This window comes from Chenopodium quinoa, unplaced genomic scaffold (genome assembly GCF_001683475.1).
Source record: "Chenopodium quinoa cultivar QQ74 unplaced genomic scaffold, ASM168347v1, whole genome shotgun sequence".
In the NCBI taxonomy this organism is placed as follows: Eukaryota; Viridiplantae; Streptophyta; class Magnoliopsida; order Caryophyllales; family Amaranthaceae; genus Chenopodium; species Chenopodium quinoa.
In genome coordinates this window covers 9,256,285-9,277,930 of record NW_018743920.1, presented here as the reverse complement: position 1 = coordinate 9,277,930, position 21,646 = coordinate 9,256,285, and the positions used below count along the sequence as shown (strand labels likewise).

At 33.1% G+C, this 21,646-nt stretch overlaps 4 protein-coding genes and 3 non-coding genes across 7 annotated transcripts; 5 read left to right on the top strand and 2 right to left on the bottom strand.

Moving 5' to 3' along the window:
* Nucleotides 1–5,740: 5,740 nt before the first annotated feature.
* On the bottom strand, nucleotides 5,741–7,857 carry LOC110688492 (3-ketoacyl-CoA synthase 12-like). The gene has a single exon (XM_021865248.1). It carries the CDS (start codon nucleotides 7,181–7,183, stop codon nucleotides 5,741–5,743), a length of 1,443 nt encoding a protein of 480 aa, XP_021720940.1. The 5' UTR covers nucleotides 7,184–7,857.
* Nucleotides 7,858–10,189: 2,332 nt separating this feature from the next.
* On the bottom strand, nucleotides 10,190–12,061 carry LOC110688617 (exocyst complex component EXO70H1-like). The gene has a single exon (XM_021865381.1). The coding sequence runs from the start codon at nucleotides 12,059–12,061 to the stop codon at nucleotides 10,190–10,192; it is 1,872 nt and encodes a 623-aa protein (XP_021721073.1).
* A 792-nt stretch (nucleotides 12,062–12,853) lies between these two features.
* On the top strand, nucleotides 12,854–12,926 carry TRNAA-AGC. Its single transcript has one exon. It is a non-coding gene; the product is annotated as a tRNA-Ala (tRNA).
* Nucleotides 12,927–12,991: 65 nt separating this feature from the next.
* On the top strand, nucleotides 12,992–13,065 carry TRNAR-UCG. Its single transcript has one exon. It is a non-coding gene; the product is annotated as a tRNA-Arg (tRNA).
* Nucleotides 13,066–13,228: 163 nt separating this feature from the next.
* TRNAR-UCG lies at nucleotides 13,229–13,302 on the top strand. The gene has a single exon. It is a non-coding gene; the product is annotated as a tRNA-Arg (tRNA).
* A 697-nt stretch (nucleotides 13,303–13,999) lies between these two features.
* On the top strand, nucleotides 14,000–17,804 carry LOC110688616 (dehydrodolichyl diphosphate synthase 2-like). The gene is made up of 3 exons (XM_021865380.1): nucleotides 14,000–14,468; nucleotides 15,342–15,409; nucleotides 15,523–17,804. Exons 1-3 carry the CDS (start codon nucleotides 14,247–14,249, stop codon nucleotides 16,001–16,003), a joined length of 771 nt encoding a protein of 256 aa, XP_021721072.1. The 5' UTR covers nucleotides 14,000–14,246; the 3' UTR covers nucleotides 16,004–17,804.
* Nucleotides 17,374–17,709, top strand: LOC110688615. The gene has a single exon (XM_021865378.1). It carries the CDS (start codon nucleotides 17,374–17,376, stop codon nucleotides 17,707–17,709), a length of 336 nt encoding a protein of 111 aa, XP_021721070.1.
* Nucleotides 17,805–21,646: the final 3,842 nt, after the last annotated feature.

Sequence of the window (21,646 nt, the reverse complement as noted above, 5' to 3'; positions counted from 1 at the left end):
ATAATAATTTAGTTTTTTTTTTTACTCTAACATTATTTTCAATTAAAAATAATTTAAGATTTCAATATCAAATTTCAAAATACCATATGTTAAAAGAACATAATTTATATTGTAAAGTACATATAGTTAATACCTAAATAACACACTAATCAAACTCAAAGAATATACGATAATAAAAGTAATTTAAATATGACATATGATAATAAAAAATAGAATTTGGGAGTCACTACGACCTTAAAGAACATACACGCCAAATTCAAAGAACATACTTTGTATTATTAAACCCAAAAAAAATATATGTTTATCAACATATGTTAAATAACATAAGTTATAATATAAAGAACATATAATTTTACTCAAAGAACACACTGATCACACTAAAAAAAACATATTAAAGGTATGTTCTTTGTCAAACATAGGTATGTTCTTTATCAAACACTATATGTTCTTTCCGCCTTTTTTTGTTTACCCGGGTGCACCATGAGCATGGTGCACCCGGGTGTATTATCTAATTTTCACATTTACAAGCAATTCGCAATACGATTTCATTCTACTGGTTCGATATATTACTCCTTCCATGCTAAGTAACGCTATTATTAAGGTTAGAGTTCAAATATAGACTAAACGCGAAAAACGTCAAAAGAATCTTCCACTGGAATTGCAATTCATAATCAAAAGCATAGATCAGATTATCTATCAGCAACAATGAAATTGCAATTCTCCAATAGATGAATGACCAATAGCAGAATTTATCATACACAAATAAAATTTATCAGATAATCAAACAACTTCCACAAATTCAACATAATCCAATGGCAATAAACAACAAATTATGTCATATTCGAAGAAAATTACCCAAATGAATCAAAACTATAAAATTATCACAAAAAATTAAATTCACAATTCATCTGATTATTGCAAATTAATCAACAAAAATAAAATTAAAAAAAAGTACCTGAAAATTGAAGATGATAGCTGCTGGAAAACGACGATAAAGAGCAGAAATTAGGGTTTAAGATGGATCGTAGTGAGAAATGGAGAAGTTTGGGGTTTAAGGGGCCGTTTAGTTAGGGATATTCAACAAAGGGAATAGGAATCAACGGGAATCATTCCCTTTGTTGTTGTTTGTAAGGCCACTTTTCCAATCCCCTTTACCCCTTCATTCCCCACCCTCCTAGCCTTTTCCATTCCCTTTCCTTGCCAGCATTACACCACTGTGTCTACACCAGGCACCACCCTTCTACCTTACCCCCACAGCACAACCACCACCCAGCCACCTCACCGCTTTTCCCCCGGACATCGCCGTCCCTTCTCCGCCACTCGCCGACCTTCGGTTAGCTCGCACCTCACTCGAAAATCTTCCCCAACCCCTCGTCGGAACTCATTGCCCCTATTTGCACCTCCCTCACTCCTTGCCGGATCGGAGGTTGTCGCACCTCCCCCATCCCTCGAAAATCACCCAGCAACACCAGAATCGCCAACTCTTACCCAGAAACCCCACCCATGCCCCTCCTCCGATCACCCATCCGGCCACCTTCCTTGTTCTTGGAACCCCAATTTGAAACCCAAAGAAAGCCCTAACCCAGAAATGAGAGATGAAGATCCATGGAAACCAATTTGGGGCTAGACGATTTAGGGTTTGCGAAAACGAATCTCAGGGACTCACAAATCGATTTCGGGGAATTGAAAACGATTGAAGAACGAAATTTTCAGGGAGAACGAATTGAAGAACAATTTTCAGATGGTAAGAAAATCGATTGAAGAACGACATTCGTGTGTGGTGGTGTTGGTGGTGGTGCTGTGGTGGTGTTGGTGGTGGTGCTATGGTGGAGGTGATTCCCTTTATATTTTTAAAACAAACAACACACCACATGGAATGGTTTTTCATTCCATTCTCTTTTATTTTCTTTGTTCATTCCATTCCGATTTCCCTACGCGAACCAAACGGCTCCTAATTGTTTAACAACTGTTTTATTCAGAAAGGTTTCACAACTTTATTTGCCGATGAAAGTCGATACCCGAATCTATAATCAAGTGGCAAAATTGGGCTTTAGATTTTTATTTACATTGGACTTTTACTTTGTTTTGGCCCTAATGAAGCCCACTAATGCCCAACAATCAAGACATCCTCAAACTGTTCAGCAATCAAGGTATCAACTATTAAGCACATAGATAACATGGACTAAACTAACATGAAATTATCTAACAAATTTAAATAAGTAAAAATTAGGTAAATTGATTGTACAGTAATAAGGAATATCATTATGGCAACGTTTAATTTACCGTTAAAATAAGTGTTCAATAAGTTTATATAAAAATTAGATAAGTTCATGTTAGTTTAGCCTATTTCATGTTAATAATTCCACTTATTCAAAGAAAAAAAAATCACATAAATTTGGATATTGTAAGTTCATGAAAATAAACTCAAAAAATTTAGTTAGTGTTAATAAAAGTTATCCAATTTCATATTTACAACTAAAATCAGTTCACATAAATGAAATTCAGATGAAGAGTATGCATCCTAAGTTTTAATCATACTCGTATTTTAGTAAAGGATTGTTTTTATTTTTTAAGATCAACAATATTATAATCTTGTTCACTTTCTTTTCTTTTATCTATTTTTTCAACAAAAAGAGAAAGGCAAAGAAGAGGCTAGTATTTTGGGTACAGTTGGTAGTGATTCTTTGTGCCTCATGTTGATGTGAGGCTATTCATTGAAAAAAGCCTAACACAAGCCCATAATTTTTGATATAGTGACGTGTACCTACTCTGCTTTGTTGCAAAGTGGGGCGAGATGTCCGTGAAATTCTAATAACCACCACCTCACATCTAGGGGTGTACACCGGTCCAAAACCGGACCGGACCTGGACCGGATCTGTTTGGACCGGGGACCTGAATTGGGTAATTATGAGGACCGGGGACCGGACCTGAATTAACAGGTCCGGTTCCGGGCCAGACCTGAAAAATCAGGTCCGGTCCGGGTTTGGACCTGAATGGACCTGTTTTGTGTCTTTTTCGTTTTTTTTAATACAAAACCTGTTGGACCTGCATATGGACCTGCATATGGACCTGTTTTGTGATTTTTAGACCTGTTGCATAATTTAATAATTACATACAAACCAAAATTATCAATTACAAAACTACATAAAGTCTATAAAGTCCCGATTCTCAAACACCAAAAATACAAATGAGTCCACCGAAAATACAAATAAGTCCACGAAAACTCAGTTTCAATTTTTCAGAGTTTGGTTTTCTTCTTCTTTTTTTTTTTTTTTTTTTTTTTTTTTTTTTTTTTAATTACGATTTTCCCGGGTTTCAGGTCCGGACCTGAAAACCCCGGGTTTGGACCGGGTCCGGACCGGGACCGGGAACCTGGATTTTTAAGAACCGGGACCGGACTTGAATCAACAGGTCCGGGTTAGGTCCGGTCCGGTTCAGGTCGGTTCAGGTCCGGTTTCAGGTTCGGGCCAATTTTTGTACACCCCTACTCACATCATGTATCCTTATTATTCTTACTCACTATATTAATAGCTTAAATTATCTAGGATTAAACGATTGTGCCTGATGATTTAAGACATTGTCTACAAAGTCAAACCCAAATTTTTAATCTCATGGTCAAGATAACACAAGAATAATAAAACCCAACTTGCTTAAATTAGCAATTACTGCATTGATTGAACCAAGAAATTCCAAAAGATTGTTGGATCTAATTGAATAAACATTCTGACCCAGCTTAATCACCAGCTAGCCAGGGCAGCCAACCATTTCAAGGTATAACTATTTTTGTGGCTTTGCATTACCATAAATATACCAAAGCACATTCTACAGTTGTATTATAAAGCGACCTATACCAAACTAATAATACTATCACCGATATATTTGCTGCTATTAATTAAAATTATTTACTCTTTTGAATGAGATCGATGGTAGTAAAAGTTAATCAATCAAGACAATGGACTTAAACTAGTTTAACGTTTGTAAAATTATTCCCTCGGCTGGCTAGAAACCTAGAAATTTGAACTTTCAACCATTAAAATTGTTGATTGTACACGGTCATATTTACGGACTGTATATCTCCTAAATTGCTACTTCATCTATATTTCTCACTTATTACTTACGAGTATAAGTTAATACACATTAAGCTCCTAATCTATAAGATCTATGACACAATACTTCATCATAATGAATATTTATTTATCTTTTTTCCTTTTTGGAAACCTACTCTAATCGATAAGAGTTTGGAAGTGGACATTTATTGAGCTACAAGCATGCAAGCAAATAGTACAATATTTTGACTAGAGATGAGAAACTATAGCAATATATAGTTGCTTCTAGACTGTTCGAGGATAATAAAGATATAGCCATTTAATATGGATAGTAATTCAAACATGTTGAATTAGATTGAAACTTTTCCAATGAATTGTATTATCAAGTTTACTACTAACGTAATTCGTACATGGAGAAGTGATCGGCTTATTCAAAGGGCCGGGACATGTTACTGATGAAACTAACATATATAGGGTGACTTTAACAAGTACGAAGTAATTAATTACCTATGTACATAGTTATCATCATGTCAGTAATAGATATAGTCAAATTAAATTATAAAATTTACCAGGCCACCTAATTTGAACTCAATCAATCAATGCATATAGTAATTAATACTTTTGAATGGGTTCTACTAAATGATTTATTGTGAACTCATACAATATTATAATTAAATAATTTTTATATGATAACTACATTCTAGCCGTATGCGAATATACATGAGAAAAATTAAACTCGGTAGAAAATGAGATTAAAAGGCATAAACCTTTATAAAGTAATTGAGGCCGGAGTTGTCTCTTATTCTCTCTTTATTATCAATTGATTTTGAATGAAAAGTTGTTTGAGTTTGTAACTTGTGCATTTGATTGTAACATTTTAACATATGCTATATCCTACATGTGTATGTGTTATTTTATTTTATTTTTTTGGTGCAATGTGTGTGTTAATATATTGAGATAATTGTACGTGAAATTTTTCAACTTTTTGTGAAGATGACAATGGTGTACAGCCTGTTATGATTTAAACCACAGTAAATGATCCATTTCCATATAGCGTAGGACATTGTGTGCAGTACTTAAAGGTGTATACCTTTATTAAGCAACACAATTTATTGTATTGGCATTCAGTAATAAATAACTAATAATGTAATAATTATAAGTGCACAATGACAAAGTTTATAAAGTACCATATAATAAAAGAATTACGGAGTTCATTATGTTCCATTCATTCTCTAGCTAAAAAGTTATACATGAAAGATTATAAAAAAAAATTATAAAGGCTTCAGAATTTATGAAGCATTATTATATTAAATAAATACGAGAAAAATACATCAACTAACCAAAAAAAAATAACAATAATTTAACAACTATTACCTTTAATTTCAAAAAAGAAAAAAAGGGAAGTATTAAATTGCCGAATGAGTAGCTGAGTGCCCTTATATAATTAGTATCACCCCCAATTTTTTTTTGAAGTATATACCTTAATTAGGCAATAGTTTTTGATAGGTATTGAATAATGATGAAAAATGAAAAAATTACCAAAAAAATTAAGAATAAATAATAATTTCATTTCCTTGAACATAAAAAATATATATAGGGCCAAGGTGGTATAAATATATATATATATATATATATATATATATATATATATATATATATATATATATATATATATATATATATATATATATTGTTCAATTCATTTTTTCTTGGTAATAATTCATTTTTTCTTCATAATCCTCTGGAAAAGTACTAGTGTCTTCATTTTGGATCCAACCAAACATCTCCAAGTAAGGATTAGCCAAACTCTTAGGAGGATAGTCTTCAATAAAATCCTTCCAAACATTGTCACACCCATCTAAGTCTCTCACCACTTCCCACAGACAACTATTACACTTAAACCCTGCCCCAAAGCTAACCATCAACACCCTATCCCCCTTTTTGAGCCTCTTTTTGGACTCCATGTACCCTAAAACATACCATAAGCTACCCGCCGACGTGTTCCCAAACCGGTGGAGGGTCATCCTCGCTGGCTCGAGATCGTACTCACTTAACTTTAGATTCTCCCCTAAACCGTCTATAACGGCTTTACCACCCGTGTGAATACAAAAATGTTCTACTCCCGTCCTAAAATTAATACTTGGTTTATTATTTCGTTCCCCTGCACCTATACCTGCTTGCTTGTTAGGTCCAGAGAAAAATCTCCGGACCATAACAGCAACCACAAATCGAACCACTTCCTTAGTTGGCAAGATCTTCGGGGCCAACTCCTTAAGATTATCAACCAAACATCGAGCCGCGGATTTAGGAAGGTTTTTGCTAAGGTGAAACCCTAGCCTCCCTACGGAATCCTCCATTTGCATGCAACATCCGTACGAGTCATCTCTACCCCCATGATGTGTCCGTACAAGACATTTGAGCTTCAACATAGCCTTCTTCCTTAAACCCCATTTATTGGTCAAGAGAATCGCGCTACCACCCGACCTAAATAGACAATTTGACAATATCATGGATCGGTCATTACCCGTGTACCAATTCGAGCTTAATGATTCCGATGTGACAACCAAAGCGTAACGCTCTTTTTCGTGTTTAAACACACTTTGAACAATGCTTATTGAAATTAAGCTAGCACTACACCCCATCCCACTAAGGTTGTACACCTTAACATCATCCCTCATTTTGTAATGGTTCACTATTCTTGAGGCCAAGGATGGTACGGCCGCAAACATCGACACATTTACGACTAAAACGTCGATTTCTTGAGGAGAAATTTTGGATTTAGAGAGGAGTTTTTCGACACTATCTTGAAAAAACTCGTCCATTTCTTCTAGGCTATCTTTAATTGTTGGACATTCTTCTTTGCCCTTAAGGATGTTTCTTGGGGCATACGTTTGCTCCCCAATGCCGGAGCTAACGACCGCCTTTAGAAGAAACTTGTACTCATTAATGCCCAAGTTTTTGTTCCGGGCAAGGATTTCACCGGAGAATTGTGAACTTACTTTCCGATCATCTGTCGGTTTAAAGCATTCATAGCTTAAAATGTAACAATCTTGGTGTCTTTTAATAAGTGCCCATTTTAGAAAATGGATGAGGAAAAAAAGAGAAGGGAAAAGAAGTAGTAAGATGAAGAATCCCATATTTGAAAAAAAAAAAAAATTATTTTTGGTTTGAGAGGAAGCTAAAGAATAATTGTATTTTTTTGTGGGATGTAAAGCTAAGAAGAAATGATGGAGGCATTTAAATTAAAGATTTGTAAACTTAGAAATCTAATAAATATAATTGGCCAAACCAACTTTTACCAACTAATTATGTGCATGAATTAGGTCACAAAAGAAGGTTCAGACATGTGATTGAAGAAGAAGCTAGTTAATTATAACTTATACAAGTAAGACTCATCAAAAGGTAGGGACCTTCTTTATTTCTTCTTCTTCTTTATATATGGAGTAATTAATTTATTTATCTTTTATTTTTTTTATTGAGGTATCATACAGAAGGACCATCTTTAAACCCTCATTTCTTTTTGATGGCCATTGTCTTTGCCTCATTGCTTTTAAAGATATCCAAACTCGGATACGCTTTATAATAACCATAAATATTATTAATTAGGGGAATTATTTACTTTTTGAAATAGACAATTTATCTACTTGTATTGAAATTCATCATATCGATCTTTCAAAAAAAAAAAAAAAAAAATCTTCATATCGACATTTACAATTAATTTATTGTGTAAATTAATAAAATTGTCCTTTGGGTTAACTTCAACTATTAGTACATAGATCTTTTGTCCCATTTTTATATTATTATTTCATTCTATTCTTACAAGGGGGTATATCGTTATATTACAGTTATAAGATATATTGTATTTAAAATTTGGGACATCCTATGGAAGAGAAGGAGATGAAGTGACTTGTACTATGTTAACTCCTATTAGTGGATATGCTTTGTTATAGAAATTTGTTATCAATTGATTCAATTCTATCCGATAATTTGAAGTTTCTTGTAAATTAATGTTTTAAATATTTGTGACAGTTGGGAGTACATTCCATTCTTTTATTAGGGAAAGAATCAATTTAATGATCAACTATTTTTAAATTTTGGTCTACCGTCTATCTATAAAATTCCGAAAATGGGTTTTGCGTAAAGAAGTAATATAAAAAGGAAGAAAAAAAGGATACAAAAGTGACCAAGAGTTTTGGAGTATATTATAAGGAGTAATATTGAAGATAATGTAGTGCAAGTTAGAAAAAAAAAATATATATATATGAATTTGACTTTATTTGTATCCTCGGCAGAGAAATAATGTGACAAATGAACGAATATATCCAAGAATTTATTTTGAGCATTTTATATACAAGTATATAAAAATAGAATTTTTTGGAACAACTTGATCCATTTGGACAGTGATCGATAACCTCTTTTTAAATCAACAAAATTCATTATTGGTATAAATCAATATACTCCGTGTATTTTAAATTTAATAAATTAGATGAATATAACATGCTTCCTATATTATTCAATTCGAATATATAAGGGACATAACGAAATTAAATGGTAAATGATCGAGAAATATATGCTTTTGCTACAAAAGTTTGCCTACACATCCAACCCATAGTTAGACTTAGACGGAACTAAGCTAACAAGGTCCAAATCAATTACAAATCTAAAGTGGAATATTAATACTCCAATGGCTATTGATTCTTATGTTGTCAATAATAATGAAATTAATTGTAATGAATGTGAGAGTAAACTGATAGGCGTGATAGCAATTTTTAAAATTATTAATACTTTGTAGTGTATAATGTAGATACGGATACAATCTAAATAGAATATACCAAAAAAATAAGGCTGGGAACACGAGGAGCCGGAGGGAGTACCTTTTACACGTATATAAAAATAATGAAATCACAATAAAGTCATAGTTTGCCATAGTTGGTGATGAAACTAACATCATTTTCAATTATAATTTACTAAGTTAGTGATCGAGCTAGTGATAGGAAAGTTCTATTTGTAGAGTGTTACATAAAGTTTAACATACAGAAAAGTGGAAAATAATAAATTTAAAGAAAAGGCAACAACTATTAACAGAGCTCTTTCATTGGCATGGTAGGTTTTCCCTGATTCGTGTTTTACTAGTACACTAAAAATTGTTCATTTAATGTTATCTATGGTAGAAGGAGGTGTGCAATTAATGATTTAATTATTAGTACAGCAAAGTATTTATTATTTATATTTTTTTTTTTACCCTTTGACAGTCTTCAAATTTTGGTCAGGTGAATTTTAATTAGAACAATGAATTCTTGATTGCAAGAACTAGTATAAGGAAGTCTGAACACTTTATTTTGCAGGTGAACTTTAATGGAAGCTGGTTTCTAATTTGATACGGAATTGGAGTACTTACTCTATATCTTAATACAACATTTATATATTTTACTTTTATCATTAATACATAAATTTAACTACTTTGTCGTATTCTCAATAAGAGGATACTAATATAATAAAGAAGTTGACATTTTGAAATTTTAGTTTGAGGCAAATAACAAGATCTCACACAATTATGTTTTGCGTTAAATTTATTTTATATAATCAAAGTGAGGTATTTAAAGTTTGCAAAATATTGAGATAAGGAAGAACTGTGTTTTATATATACAGGTTATATACTCCATATTATCCATGATATGAGACATCATAATTAATGTTACCTCTGTCTCAAATTACAATCCTTAATAAAATATTTAGTCCTAAGAAACCTGTAACTAAAACTTAAGCCACAACATATTACAGCTAAGACAAATTCAAAGCTAATCGGTTGTACCTAAATGTTTACCCATCATCAAATATGTATGATATGCCATTAGATGCACAAAACATCATCCATGCACGAATTGCCAAGTGCCTACTTCAATTCAATTGATCATAAAAATGGTATGATTAATTACTAACAATATAATTACGTAGCATTCAATAATTTTGGTTAGAAAAAATGCTTGGCCTATTAGTTACTTGTACAAAACATGTGCAATTAACTTCAAATTCTGATTTCAATATATATATCACTAAAAAATCGTATTTTTAAATAATAATTATTACACTATAATTTAAAATGTCACCTAAACAAAGACCAGATAATCTCCATTAAGTGAATACTAATGATGATGCTGACGGACCAAAAGAAGAGGACGTCGACTACGTCGTTGAAGAACTGGATTTTCTTTTCTAGCATGTAACGTCATTTCAACTCTTTCAATAGAAGGTGAAACAACGTCGTCCTCTTCATAACCATCCAATAAATCTAATAAGTAATTTTCCAAATCTTCAGGGGTAAATTTGACTACAGAATCTATTTTTCCTTTCTCCCTACTCTTTGCTAAAACCACTTTATATTTATCATACATCTTTCGATATCTCGCGTCAACTTTCCTAATAATTGAATTTTTCATCTCATCTCTTAGTTTTGAATCCTGTACAACCCATTCCACCTGCTTACGATACTCCTCCTCAAAATCAACATTAAATCTCTTAAAACATTCTTTGACTTTATCAAGAGAAATCTCCACCGTTAGATCTTTTGGTAATGAAGATATCACTCTACCCCACCCCATCCTTTCATAGTTAGCAGCATATTGTACCACTTTAGAGGAATGTTTGTTTACCCATTTTTCCCCTAACACGTTATATAGTTTGGTAGACTTTACTTTTGTTACAACATATTGAAGATTATTTGCTAAGAAAAGGTATGAAAGAGATGCATCTTTGTAAAGCTCCGACTTACTATCTAGCTTACCAAGTAATATCAATATTAACCAAGCAAAATGTAATGCCACGGGAGACGACATTTTTTCACCTTCAAAATAACTTTCTGGTAACGGTGATTGCAGGCTTACTGGATAATCTGCGAGAACTTTATCCAATGCAGAGGCATGGTTAGAAAGATTGACCATGTAGTTCATTTCATATTTGGTCAGGGGGTGGATCCCACCTTCAGAGACTACGCCCTTTGAGGAGTCTTTATACACATGTGCCTCAAAATCTGCTTCCATTGATTTCACGGCTTCAGTTACTCGTCCTATAGAGGACCTCAGTTGTGATCGAACAACTGAGGTGAACTCTGACGAGAAAATCTTTTCGATTTCCGAGGTATTCTTGGACATCCCCTCGTAGAGGATTAGGAACTTGAAGATTTTATCAGGAGATTTCTTTGCGTGTTTTGCAAGTTTTCCAGGGATTCGAAGTAAAATTAGGACAGACTCTTTACAAACATCCGAAAAACATGATTCTGTAACGGATGGCAAGGTACACGCAGAAAAGAGATGTTCACAAAGATTCTTCTCATGGGAAAATATTTTCACACAAATTTTTATAGAATTCAACCATTTAGTCATTTTAGCATCAATAGTCTCCCAATCTAGTTTCTGAACTTGTGATTTCTTCAACTTACGTGCACCTAGCTTAAGTAGGGCATCCTCGACGAAAGACCGCCTCGTAAGCTTATATATCTTAAGGCATTTCTTCCCAAACCCGGCACTCATCATGCAATCCGCGATCAACTTAAGGTCGGCCATAGTTGACGCCTCCTCCGTGGTCGAGTCTTCATGATAATTATTTTTAGACACGGTGAAAACGGCTAAGTCATTGTTGTTGTTGTTATTGTTACACCCTGATGAGGGGTCACTCGACGAGAATATAGAGTGACCCCCCTCAACAACGGAATAATAAGCAATGTGATGCTTACTATTGGCCTTAAGGAGCGAAAAAAATTCGGTGCTCAAGCGTTTTTTAGCTATACGAAGCAAGTTTTGACACGAGACTATCTTCTTGTGCGAAGGATAATGGTAGGAGAAGTTTGAGGCGCCGGAGAAGTATTGGAGGGCTGCGTGAAGGTCTTTAACGGCTCGCATGAATTCGAGTACTTCTTCGCGGCTATGATGGTTAAAGAGTGATGTGTTGGGGCATATATCGGAGGTTTCGTAATCCCATGACATGATCACTCTCATTGATGCTTCCATGGTTTCCTCCATGATTGTATTGCATGTATTGTAAAGTTATTGTTAATGTATGGTTTGTTTGTGGGAGAAGTTCTTTTTTTAAGGTAATTAATTAATAAGTTTATGATATGAACGAACAACAATGATAAACTATGAGTATCATGAGGTTTGATGATCTAAAATGGATTTTGTTCTTTGGAAGATGGATTAAGGGACAAAGATAAGGCAGAGGAGCACGTAGAATTAGGAATAAATGATGGAGATGAGAATTTTAAGGATGAAAATGAAAAGTTTATATGAATTTGACTATTTTGTAATGAACCTTTATATTACGGAAAAAAAAGGCCAATAATAATATGTTTTTTTTTTTATTTTTTTACATCAACATATCAAGCCATTCCTATATTATTGCATTTATATAAAATAATAAATCATGTAAAAATCACAAAATATATCAAAGTTGAGATATAAGTGTAAGCCTGAGAGTTTCATAGTATGAGAAACACAACCCTCTCCCCAATATAATTATTTTTGAGCTATATTATTAACATATATATTGTATAAAAAAAACATATAAGTAAATAAGTTAAGAATATACTTTTAACTAGACTAGGGGTTAAAAGTTAACTTTTGGCTATCTCAGCTCTATCAAACGTAAGTATTTGTGAAATAGATACGATACCAGTATAAATTAGAGAGAATTTGTATAATTCATTCTATGTAGCCAACGTAGATGTAAAAAGGTTAAATATATTCCCTTTAAAAAAAAAGGATAAAATTATTATTATGTTTATTTTGGTTTAACAGAAATGTAATGAATAGTTAGGGGATGTAGCTCAGATGGTAGAGCGCTCGCTTAGCATGCGAGAGGTACGGGGATCGATACCCCGCATCTCCATTTTATTTTATAAAATGTTCCTAATTTACTTTTATTTTATTAAAGTTGTATGAAATAACTGAAATGACCGCATAGCGCAGTGGATTAGCGCGTTTGACTTCGGATCAAAAGGTCGTGGGTTCGACTCCCACTGTGGTCGTTATTTTTCATGCCTTTTTTTAAAAGCTATTTCGACTGATTTAATTATTCCATACATTTTTTTAAATTACATAACTTGTTTAAACAAGTTTTTCTGATAACTTTGTAATGTTAAATGATAGCTTAAGTATTCCTATGATATTAGTCACTTTAATAACTGAAATGACCGCATAGCGCAGTGGATTAGCGCGTTTGACTTCGGATCAAAAGGTCGTGGGTTCGACTCCCACTGTGGTCGTTATTTTTCATGCCTTTTTTTTAAAAGCTATTTCGACTGATTTAATTATTCCATACATTTTTTAAAATTACATAACTTATTTAAACAAGTTTTTCTGGTAACTTTGTAATGTTAAATGATAGCTTAAGTGTTCCTATGATATTAGTCACTTTAATACCCTTTTGTTGTAAATCTTATAGTCGGAGTATCGTGTATAAAGTATGAATAGCTCTACACTCTTAAATAGCCTTCTTCAAATCCATCGAAACTGAATTGTCATACCAAGTTTTTGATATTCAATCTCTTCTCTCTACCACTCTACTCGGGTTTAGCTAGAATTTTTGAAAGGAAAACATATCTCATCTCTTTAAAGTAAATTTAAGAGTTTATTCTCACGTTATCCAACTTACATTCATATGGAGTGAATACAATTCATTCTAACGAATACCTCTCGTCAAACAATAAAAACGAATATACCTAACAAACATGTAAACAACAATGTATAGGTTTTTGAAAGAAGCGAGCGAACCCTTAAATTACACGACTTAAGTAGGCCTCTAGTGATTGACTAATATGACTATCAAATTGCCATTCATTTTTTATAAGGAATAATATTAAAATGAATACCATTAGATCTTAATCACTAATGTAATTAGAATAGCGCATTAGGCTGAAGCACCAGATCCTTAAACTACAACTCATTATTGAAATAAAATGACATTCTTAAGAATATTGCTCCCAAGAGCTTCATCTCCTCTTTCAAACTCAGCTCTTAATCTCTCTCTTAAACTCCAATCTTACCTCGCTAATCACTCTCTCGGCGGGCCACTCCGAATCGTGGGGCCCACATCCACTTATCCACCACAGTCGAAAATGCCACGGCCACTAAAGTTGGAGGAGATATTGAGATCTCACCGGAAAAGTCGCCGGCGACGGAGCTCCCAGCGAGTCTCCGGCGAGAGTTGATGCCAGGACACGTGGCGCTGATATTGGATGGGAATAGAAGATGGGCTGAGGTAAGAGGACTTGGATCTGATGCAGGGCATGATGCTGGGCTTAAGACTTTGCTACAAGTAATGGGCCTCTGTGCTAAATGGGGTATCAAAGTTGCCACTTTTTTCTTGTTTTCGTCTGAAAATTGGCGTCGACCCAAAGTTAGTGCTTTTCTCTTTTTATTACCCTTTTTCTTTTCTCATTCATTTTGTTGATTATGTTAATCCAATATTTATTTTTATCATTAAAATGTTCATACAATATTTCAATGCTACATTATGATGATACAATTATAAAAAAGTGTGTCTTTGCGCGTATTTAATTTTGAACTTAATAAGAAGTATAAAGTACTCCATACCATATAATATTTAACATTAAGGTTAGTAAAGTGACTAATACCATAAGAATACTTAAACTATCATTCATCATTACAAAGTTACAAGAAAAACTTGTACAAGTATAAATGAGGTGTACAAAAGAACTAAATTGAATTCATATCTTGTTTTAGAAATCAGTGTTTCTAAAATTGTGAGTTTTTGACCTTTATTTTGGGCCTCAAAAGGGTACAAGGTTGAATTATTTAATAACAGGGATTTGAACTTGGATAGTTGCTTGTATCAATAGTGTATTTATGCTTCGAAATCATGGAAAGATTGAATTATTTCGTCATATTTTCATCTGAAAGGATTTGCTAATCTAATAAAGGTACTACTTTACTTTCTTTGTAGATTAGTGTTGAAAAGGTACCTAGTAACTCTTTCAACAATTTTCTAATAATGGACATATATTGTACATCTTTTAAGCTACTCCTGTCTAACTATTGTCCTAAAAACTTGATTAAGAGAAATCAAATGAATTTTTATGTTGGCTGACAAAATTCCTAGACATAATTAAAAAGAAACTCTGTTATGACTTTTAAAGATCTGATATGGTGCATAAAACATAATCTTGGACTTCCTTGCCAGATGTTTAAACAGTAAATTTCCTTCACTTGCAGTGATTAAAACTCCAAACACGAGCATTTTAAGGCTAATTGTGTACTGAGCATCAAAAAACATGTGTTGCAGGCAGAAATCGAGTTTGTGATGTGGCGGTTCCATAAGATGTTGGTGGATGAACTCGAGAATATCATTAGGTTAGTACCTTTTGTAATATGAATATACAACTCTATGATATAATATGTCTTTCAGTTGATTAATAAATCCAGACATTTAATTTCATGTATCAATTCATCATATTGCATTTTAGCTTATCACATAAGATTTTGATGTTTAAAGATCAACAGGCAAGGAATAAGAATCTCCACAATTGGAGACACGTCTTTGCTCCCTGTCTCCTTACAGGAGTGATAGAACACACAAAAGAAGCGACGAAAGACAACACCAAAACACATGTAATTTTTGCTGTTAGTTACAGTGGGAAGAACGACATCGTGCAAGCATGCCAAAACATCAGTAAAAAAGTTAGAGAAGGGCTGATCGAGCCCAATGATGTGTCTGAAACTCTTATCGAGCAGGAGCTAGAGACTAAGATAACGAGTACTCCTTGCCCTGATTTACTCATTCGAACAAGTGGTGAGCTTCGGGTCAGTAACTTCTTGCTCTGGCAACTTGCCTATTCTGAACTCTACTTTACTAAAACACTGTGGCCTGAATTCGGAGAATCAGAGTTTATAACAGCATTAGAGTCTTATCAGACAAGAGGGAGACGGTTTGGAGGGCGATTATGAAGCATTGATGTATGTTGTACCTTTAACCTTCAGTTTTTTTTTTTTTTTTTTTTTTTTTTTTTTTTTTTTTTTTTTTTTTTCCGGATAACTTTAACCTTCAGTTTAGTTAGCCAAAATGTTTGATGAGGATATGTTATTTTTATGTATTTGTTGAGTTTTGAACTTTTTGGCATTCAGAATGTAGTTTTTAGTGTGCATGAAAGTTTTGAACTGTTGTTTAATTAAGAGGAGAAACCATTTTACAGCAGGGAACCTGTGAGTTTATTGGATCTGGTGACATGCATTTTAGCTCATTGAATTCGAAGAATTTTTTATTTTTTTTCTCTTCTCTAAATCAAGCATCTAACGATTAACAAAAATAAAATGCTTTATGCAATCGAAGGGATGAATCAGAAGAAGTAGGAACAAAAGGGGAAAAAAACTCATCATAAGAAAAGAGTCACTTTTGCTACTTGGAAAATGAATCATCATACAAAGTGTACAACATTCAATCTCTTCTCTCTATTCGAGTTTGAAAAATATTTTTGAAAAGGAAATATACATCCATCTATTAGAGTGGATTCAAGAGTCTACTCTCACGTTTTCTCTTCAAAGTATCTTTATATTTCTCCAACTTTATATAAAATGTCTATAATAATTGATCTTACAGAGAATAAACTATGCATTCAATTCACACTTACTAGACAAATAAGACAATAATCAACACCACCTTTGTTACCTTTCCTAAATTTTACAACTTGGCTTACTAGAAGACCACTTAAAACTAGCTTCCTCCTCCCTTTTACAAAGATAATTCAACTTGTCAACTTCCTCATATTTAACATAGTAACAAATTAACAATAATCTAAGAAATTTCATGAGTCCTTATCCTAGATAATAATAAATAAGATGGAGGGTCAATTTATTCTGTTAAACAACTAACAAAGTAACAAGTAGCCCATGATATAAGTTACACCTTAACCTAAGGTTGAAAAAAAAAGGTTCAACTCTTGAGTCCCTTCAAAGAGCAAAAAAAAGTTAGAAATAAAAGCTTTTTATCCACCTTGCAATTTGGGTTCCACACCTTACTACCTTCCAAAGCAATACGTCCACTCTCCTAAATATACCAATACCATAATCTTAAAAAGCTCAAAAATGAAAAATGAAAAATAAAAATAAAGCAAAGTCACATTACATGTTTCATATAAATATTCATAACATATACATCCCATAACATAATTCCCCACCCCAGCAAGATCTATTGTATAGTGCTACTTTCCTATTATTCCTACCAAGAGAAGCAAATCAACTTATACACTATGTCCTCCTCGACCTGCATATCAAGCAATCCTATGTCCAAACCCAAAACCAATTCCCGGTTTTCGAAACCGATGGATTCTAATGGTGGTGTAACGGTGGTTGATAGCAAATCATGCAGGCAGTTGTACTTGAGAACCGCCTACACGTTTTCGAGGCCGGATGAGAAAAAAGAGAGTTATGGGAATATTGAGAAGGCTAAGAAGTGCTTAAGCAGGGTTAAAGACAGAGTTACTCTGGTTTATAAAAGAGATTATAATGACAAAAGTTACAAGGTTATGATTAGAAATAATAAGGGTAGTAGTATGGTGATATATAGAAAGGTAAAGGAATTTTCTTATGCTTCTTTCTTGCCTATGATCCGTAGGATGCTTTCTTGTACTGCAAAAGTTGATGTTTCTGAGCATTAATAGCTTTCTTTTCCTAATCATACATAGTTGTATACCTTAATAAAAATCATCTTTGATGAATACGAATATGATGATATATACATACTCTTGTTATATTTTTGTTTGTTATAATAGATGATATATACTTGTATATTTTTATCACACTTATTGTGATTTTATTTTTCATTCTCTCTTTTTCCTCGTTGTATGTACATACAATCTCCTAGTATAAATGAGAAGATTGTGTTTAATTAGCCAAAATTGATTATTAGTTCTGTAATATTCCAAATAAAGTCTTGTTATAGGGGATCTTTGGACGGTTGTACATATGTATGGCAAATAAATTGGAACGAAACAAGCATATGACACGTGAAACTCTTAGATTTCTCCTTGCTTTGGCCTCGTGAATTCAATCATACAAAATATGTATGTCGTTGCAAAACTCTGATGTTGAATGTTGATACAACATGCAAGGCATCTCAAGCTAAAATCTAAAAATGTTTGCATGGAAAGCTGGAAAAGTGGTGTTGGATATAAATTAAAGTAGGTCACTTTAATTTGTAATAAGGAATTACGGGTTGCTAACTTCATCCCTCATTTATACAGCTCATAGTAAAATTGTACTCTACTTTGTGACTCACTCAAAGTGATGAAATTACAAATACGAGTATGTAAAGAGTTTCTAACTGTTTTATTATTCAAAAATTACTCCAGATTTGAATATTACGTATCATGTGTATAGGATAATCGACTTAACGATAAGTAAAAATAATTATCTACTTTGTACATAAATTTAATAATAAACTCCATAAAAAAAAAATTAAAAAAAAAAGAATTATTTTAGCACGTACACAATCTAAAAGTGCTTTAGTTAGCATAATATGGCCATATGGGTTAATCCTTCAAATTTTTAATAGACTACTCGCCAAACATGAATTATTGATACAACAAAATAAAAAAAGGTTGAACTTAAGATTTCAAAAAAATAAATATATAACAAGTTAAATGGATCAACACCCCTAGTGATTAACAATTAAAAAGGATCAGATTAATGTCGACACATTAAATGAGTCAGGTTAGTGTTAAGAGATTGTTAATTAAGTGATACAAACACAATTTTGATACTTGATAGCTCTAGTTTAGATTATGATGTAGTTTAAAAATGACATTCTTAAATTCTTTTGTCCTATGTGCCCAATACATACATGTTAAAAAATAATAAATCAAAATTTCTGATTCCACAAAAAAGATGAAAAATTGGTGTTATATGGGAAACTAAAATGAACCATTGAATTAGAAAGGCTAAATCAAATGTATGGTTGTGACTTTGTGAGTGGGAATGAGTGTGCGTTTGTTTGCTGACTCATTCCACTACATACATAAGGGGAGTGAATGAATACGATTACTGTTGCTACGTTAGGCTTCCACTCGTTTTAAGCCCCACTCAAAATCTACGATGTACATTATAGGTTCCTTAAAAGTTTGGTCCTTTAAAAGTGCTGATTTCAAAGCGTTGATTACAAAAAAGATTAGCATGCGTTTCACAACTTATTCCTCATTTTCCATTCGATTTGGACTTGAAACATAGATTAAGGGTGACAATTTAGGTCAATAGGTCAAATTTGAGTTAGATTTTGGGTTATGCACTAATGCTTAATAACTATCAGAAACATGTAGAATTTAGAGGGCGTTTGGTTTGTGTATTTTTTTTGGTTTGAAAACGGATTCAATTAAATTGATATTGTTATTGTGTGTTTGGTTTGAAAGTATTGTAACTATTACCATTACCTAAGGGTATTGGTTACCCCTCATTTGTTATCTCTCAAAAATTTGGGGTAACAAATACCCTTTCCCTCCTCTTAACAAATACCCTTTCCATGGTTAAACCAAACAAATGAAAAAGCTAAATGATTCCTTTCCCCCTCTTATTTGTTTCCTTTCCACTCCGTTTCCATTTTCCGAACCAAATGTCCCCTTAATATTATTACAAAATAATGTGATATGTGGGTCCAATTGAGTTGACTTTAGGTTGTTCGAGTTCAAATTTCTCTCAATAACTACTTCAGATTTAAGTTAGATTATATGGTAGGATCAAAGATTATTAGATCAACACAAAAATAGATAATCGATTGATTGCGTGCTTGTACTCTCACAATTGGTGCATACCCTTAAGACCAAAAATCACGCAATTATGTATCATCATGTAGAGGCAATAGAGAAGCAATCATTGGTGTTCATTTGGTTATGTGAATTTGTGATGGCTTGTAGTTTATGATTTCTTGATTGAGACTATTTGAAGGCACTCGTACTACTCCTCAATCACCACAAATAATTCTAGCTAATAATGTGTGGAAACTAACGAATTTGGTGAATCTAAAGATGACATAAAGTTATTAGGCAAAAGTCTGAAAGAAGAGAGGACATAGACAAAAAATATAGCCACTTAAGTATTATTTCTCATTTCTATTTTACTCAATTGAGCCACCAGCGTTAATAGGAGGAAAACCCATTGCTGTAGATAAGGCTCTAAATTAAAAGTCATATTTGCCTTTCTCACACATTATTGGAAAGAATGTGAAAAGTACGATACGAAGTATGATTCTGTTGATAAAAGTATGAAAATGAAAATATGAGCTGAATATTGCTTGGTGAATAAAGAAATCTTCACTACCTATCTTCACTGCTTTGAGAACGTATAAAAATGAAAAAATGAGCTCGTCTTTGTAATAAAATGAATGGATGATTTATAAAGTTTAAGCAATATGTGAAATAGTAGAGCATAACACATCCTTAGTCTTTAGGAATAGTGACGAAACTTAATAAGGAGTATTGCGTATTATATCTAGCCAATTTTCCACATATACATTGGTCAATGCTATAGCAAAAGGTCAAATAACAGCTATCTTGTGTAATTGTTATAGACAACACCGGCTTATTATCATAGTATATTAATCTCCAGCCATGTCAAATTTCAATCTTGATGTCTTTCTTAATATTTATCCTAGCAGGCCTTAGTAGCCGGCTGCTGGCCTTGTTCCTGTCCTGCCAAGTTGAATTCTACAATATGCATATAAACGTAGATAAGCCAATAACCAATGAAGTTACATACTTACACGTACGGTAGGTGAGTCAATGTGTGCAACAAAAACAACGTGAGGCCTTCACCAGTTCACCAGAATTGCATACCTCCCAAACTAGCTGATCTCAATCAATGTTGAATGTCTCGCTTGTATATATATGCGTAAATGTTGTAACACTTGTTGGATAATAATTGTCATTTGTTTAGTTTGTACGTACATTCTTTTGCCTTGATCGATCTCCTTAGAAATATTTCCATCTACATTATATAGCCCAAATTGAAGACATACAGAAGATCTAAAAAGCAGCTAATAACAATCAAAACTTGATTCATTAGCCTCGACTAGCAGAATTTGCAGGTAAAAGTGCGCTTGCATGATCTGTAAACTATAGAATATTCGATTGCATTACATATTGATGTTCATTGTTTTGAAAAAAAAAATTGTTCATTGATCAAAAATATAAAAATGTCTTTCAATCTTCTGGATCAGATTTAACAATTTTCCGATGAGGAACAGCAGCAAGTTAGACGAAGCTAGCAAGTGTAAGGATGATCTTTAGGTTTCTTTAATAGCATCAGTAAAAGAGATTCGTCGTGTGGCTGACATCAACCAAATGAGGTTACAACAGTTAGAACTGGCAGTTGCAAATTTAACCACCATTTGCAGCGCAATTAGACATGATATTGACAAGCGCACATTAGGGCGCGCTTTAAGGCATATAAATGGGTGATTTTGGATGTATTTAGGCCCGTTTTGGTCGTTTATTGCCTTGTTACACTCGTTTCCTTCATATTACGTGCTTCACGGGTTTCGGTCTGTTTTTGGTGTGTTAACAGGTATAGTTGACCAAGTTATGTCGAGTCCCGAACCATTGGTGC

What these genes read in the sequence shown, in the direction of transcription:
- LOC110688617 (XM_021865381.1), bottom strand. Translation starts at nt 12,061, where the DNA reads ATGGAGGAAACCATGGAAGCATCAATGAGAGTGATCATGTCATGGGAT.
- LOC110688616 (XM_021865380.1), top strand. Translation starts at nt 14,247, where the DNA reads ATGCCAGGACACGTGGCGCTGATATTGGATGGGAATAGAAGATGGGCT. An exon ending in TCTTTTTATTACCCTTTTTC is followed by an intron (nt 14,469 to 15,341) that starts TTTTCTCATTCA and finishes CATGTGTTGCAG; the next exon opens with GCAGAAATCGAGTTTGTGAT. An exon ending in GAACTCGAGAATATCATTAG is followed by an intron (nt 15,410 to 15,522) that starts GTTAGTACCTTT and finishes ATTGCATTTTAG; the next exon opens with CTTATCACATAAGATTTTGA.
- LOC110688492 (XM_021865248.1), bottom strand. Translation starts at nt 7,183, where the DNA reads ATGGGATTCTTCATCTTACTACTTCTTTTCCCTTCTCTTTTTTTCCTC.
- LOC110688615 (XM_021865378.1), top strand. Translation starts at nt 17,374, where the DNA reads ATGGATTCTAATGGTGGTGTAACGGTGGTTGATAGCAAATCATGCAGG.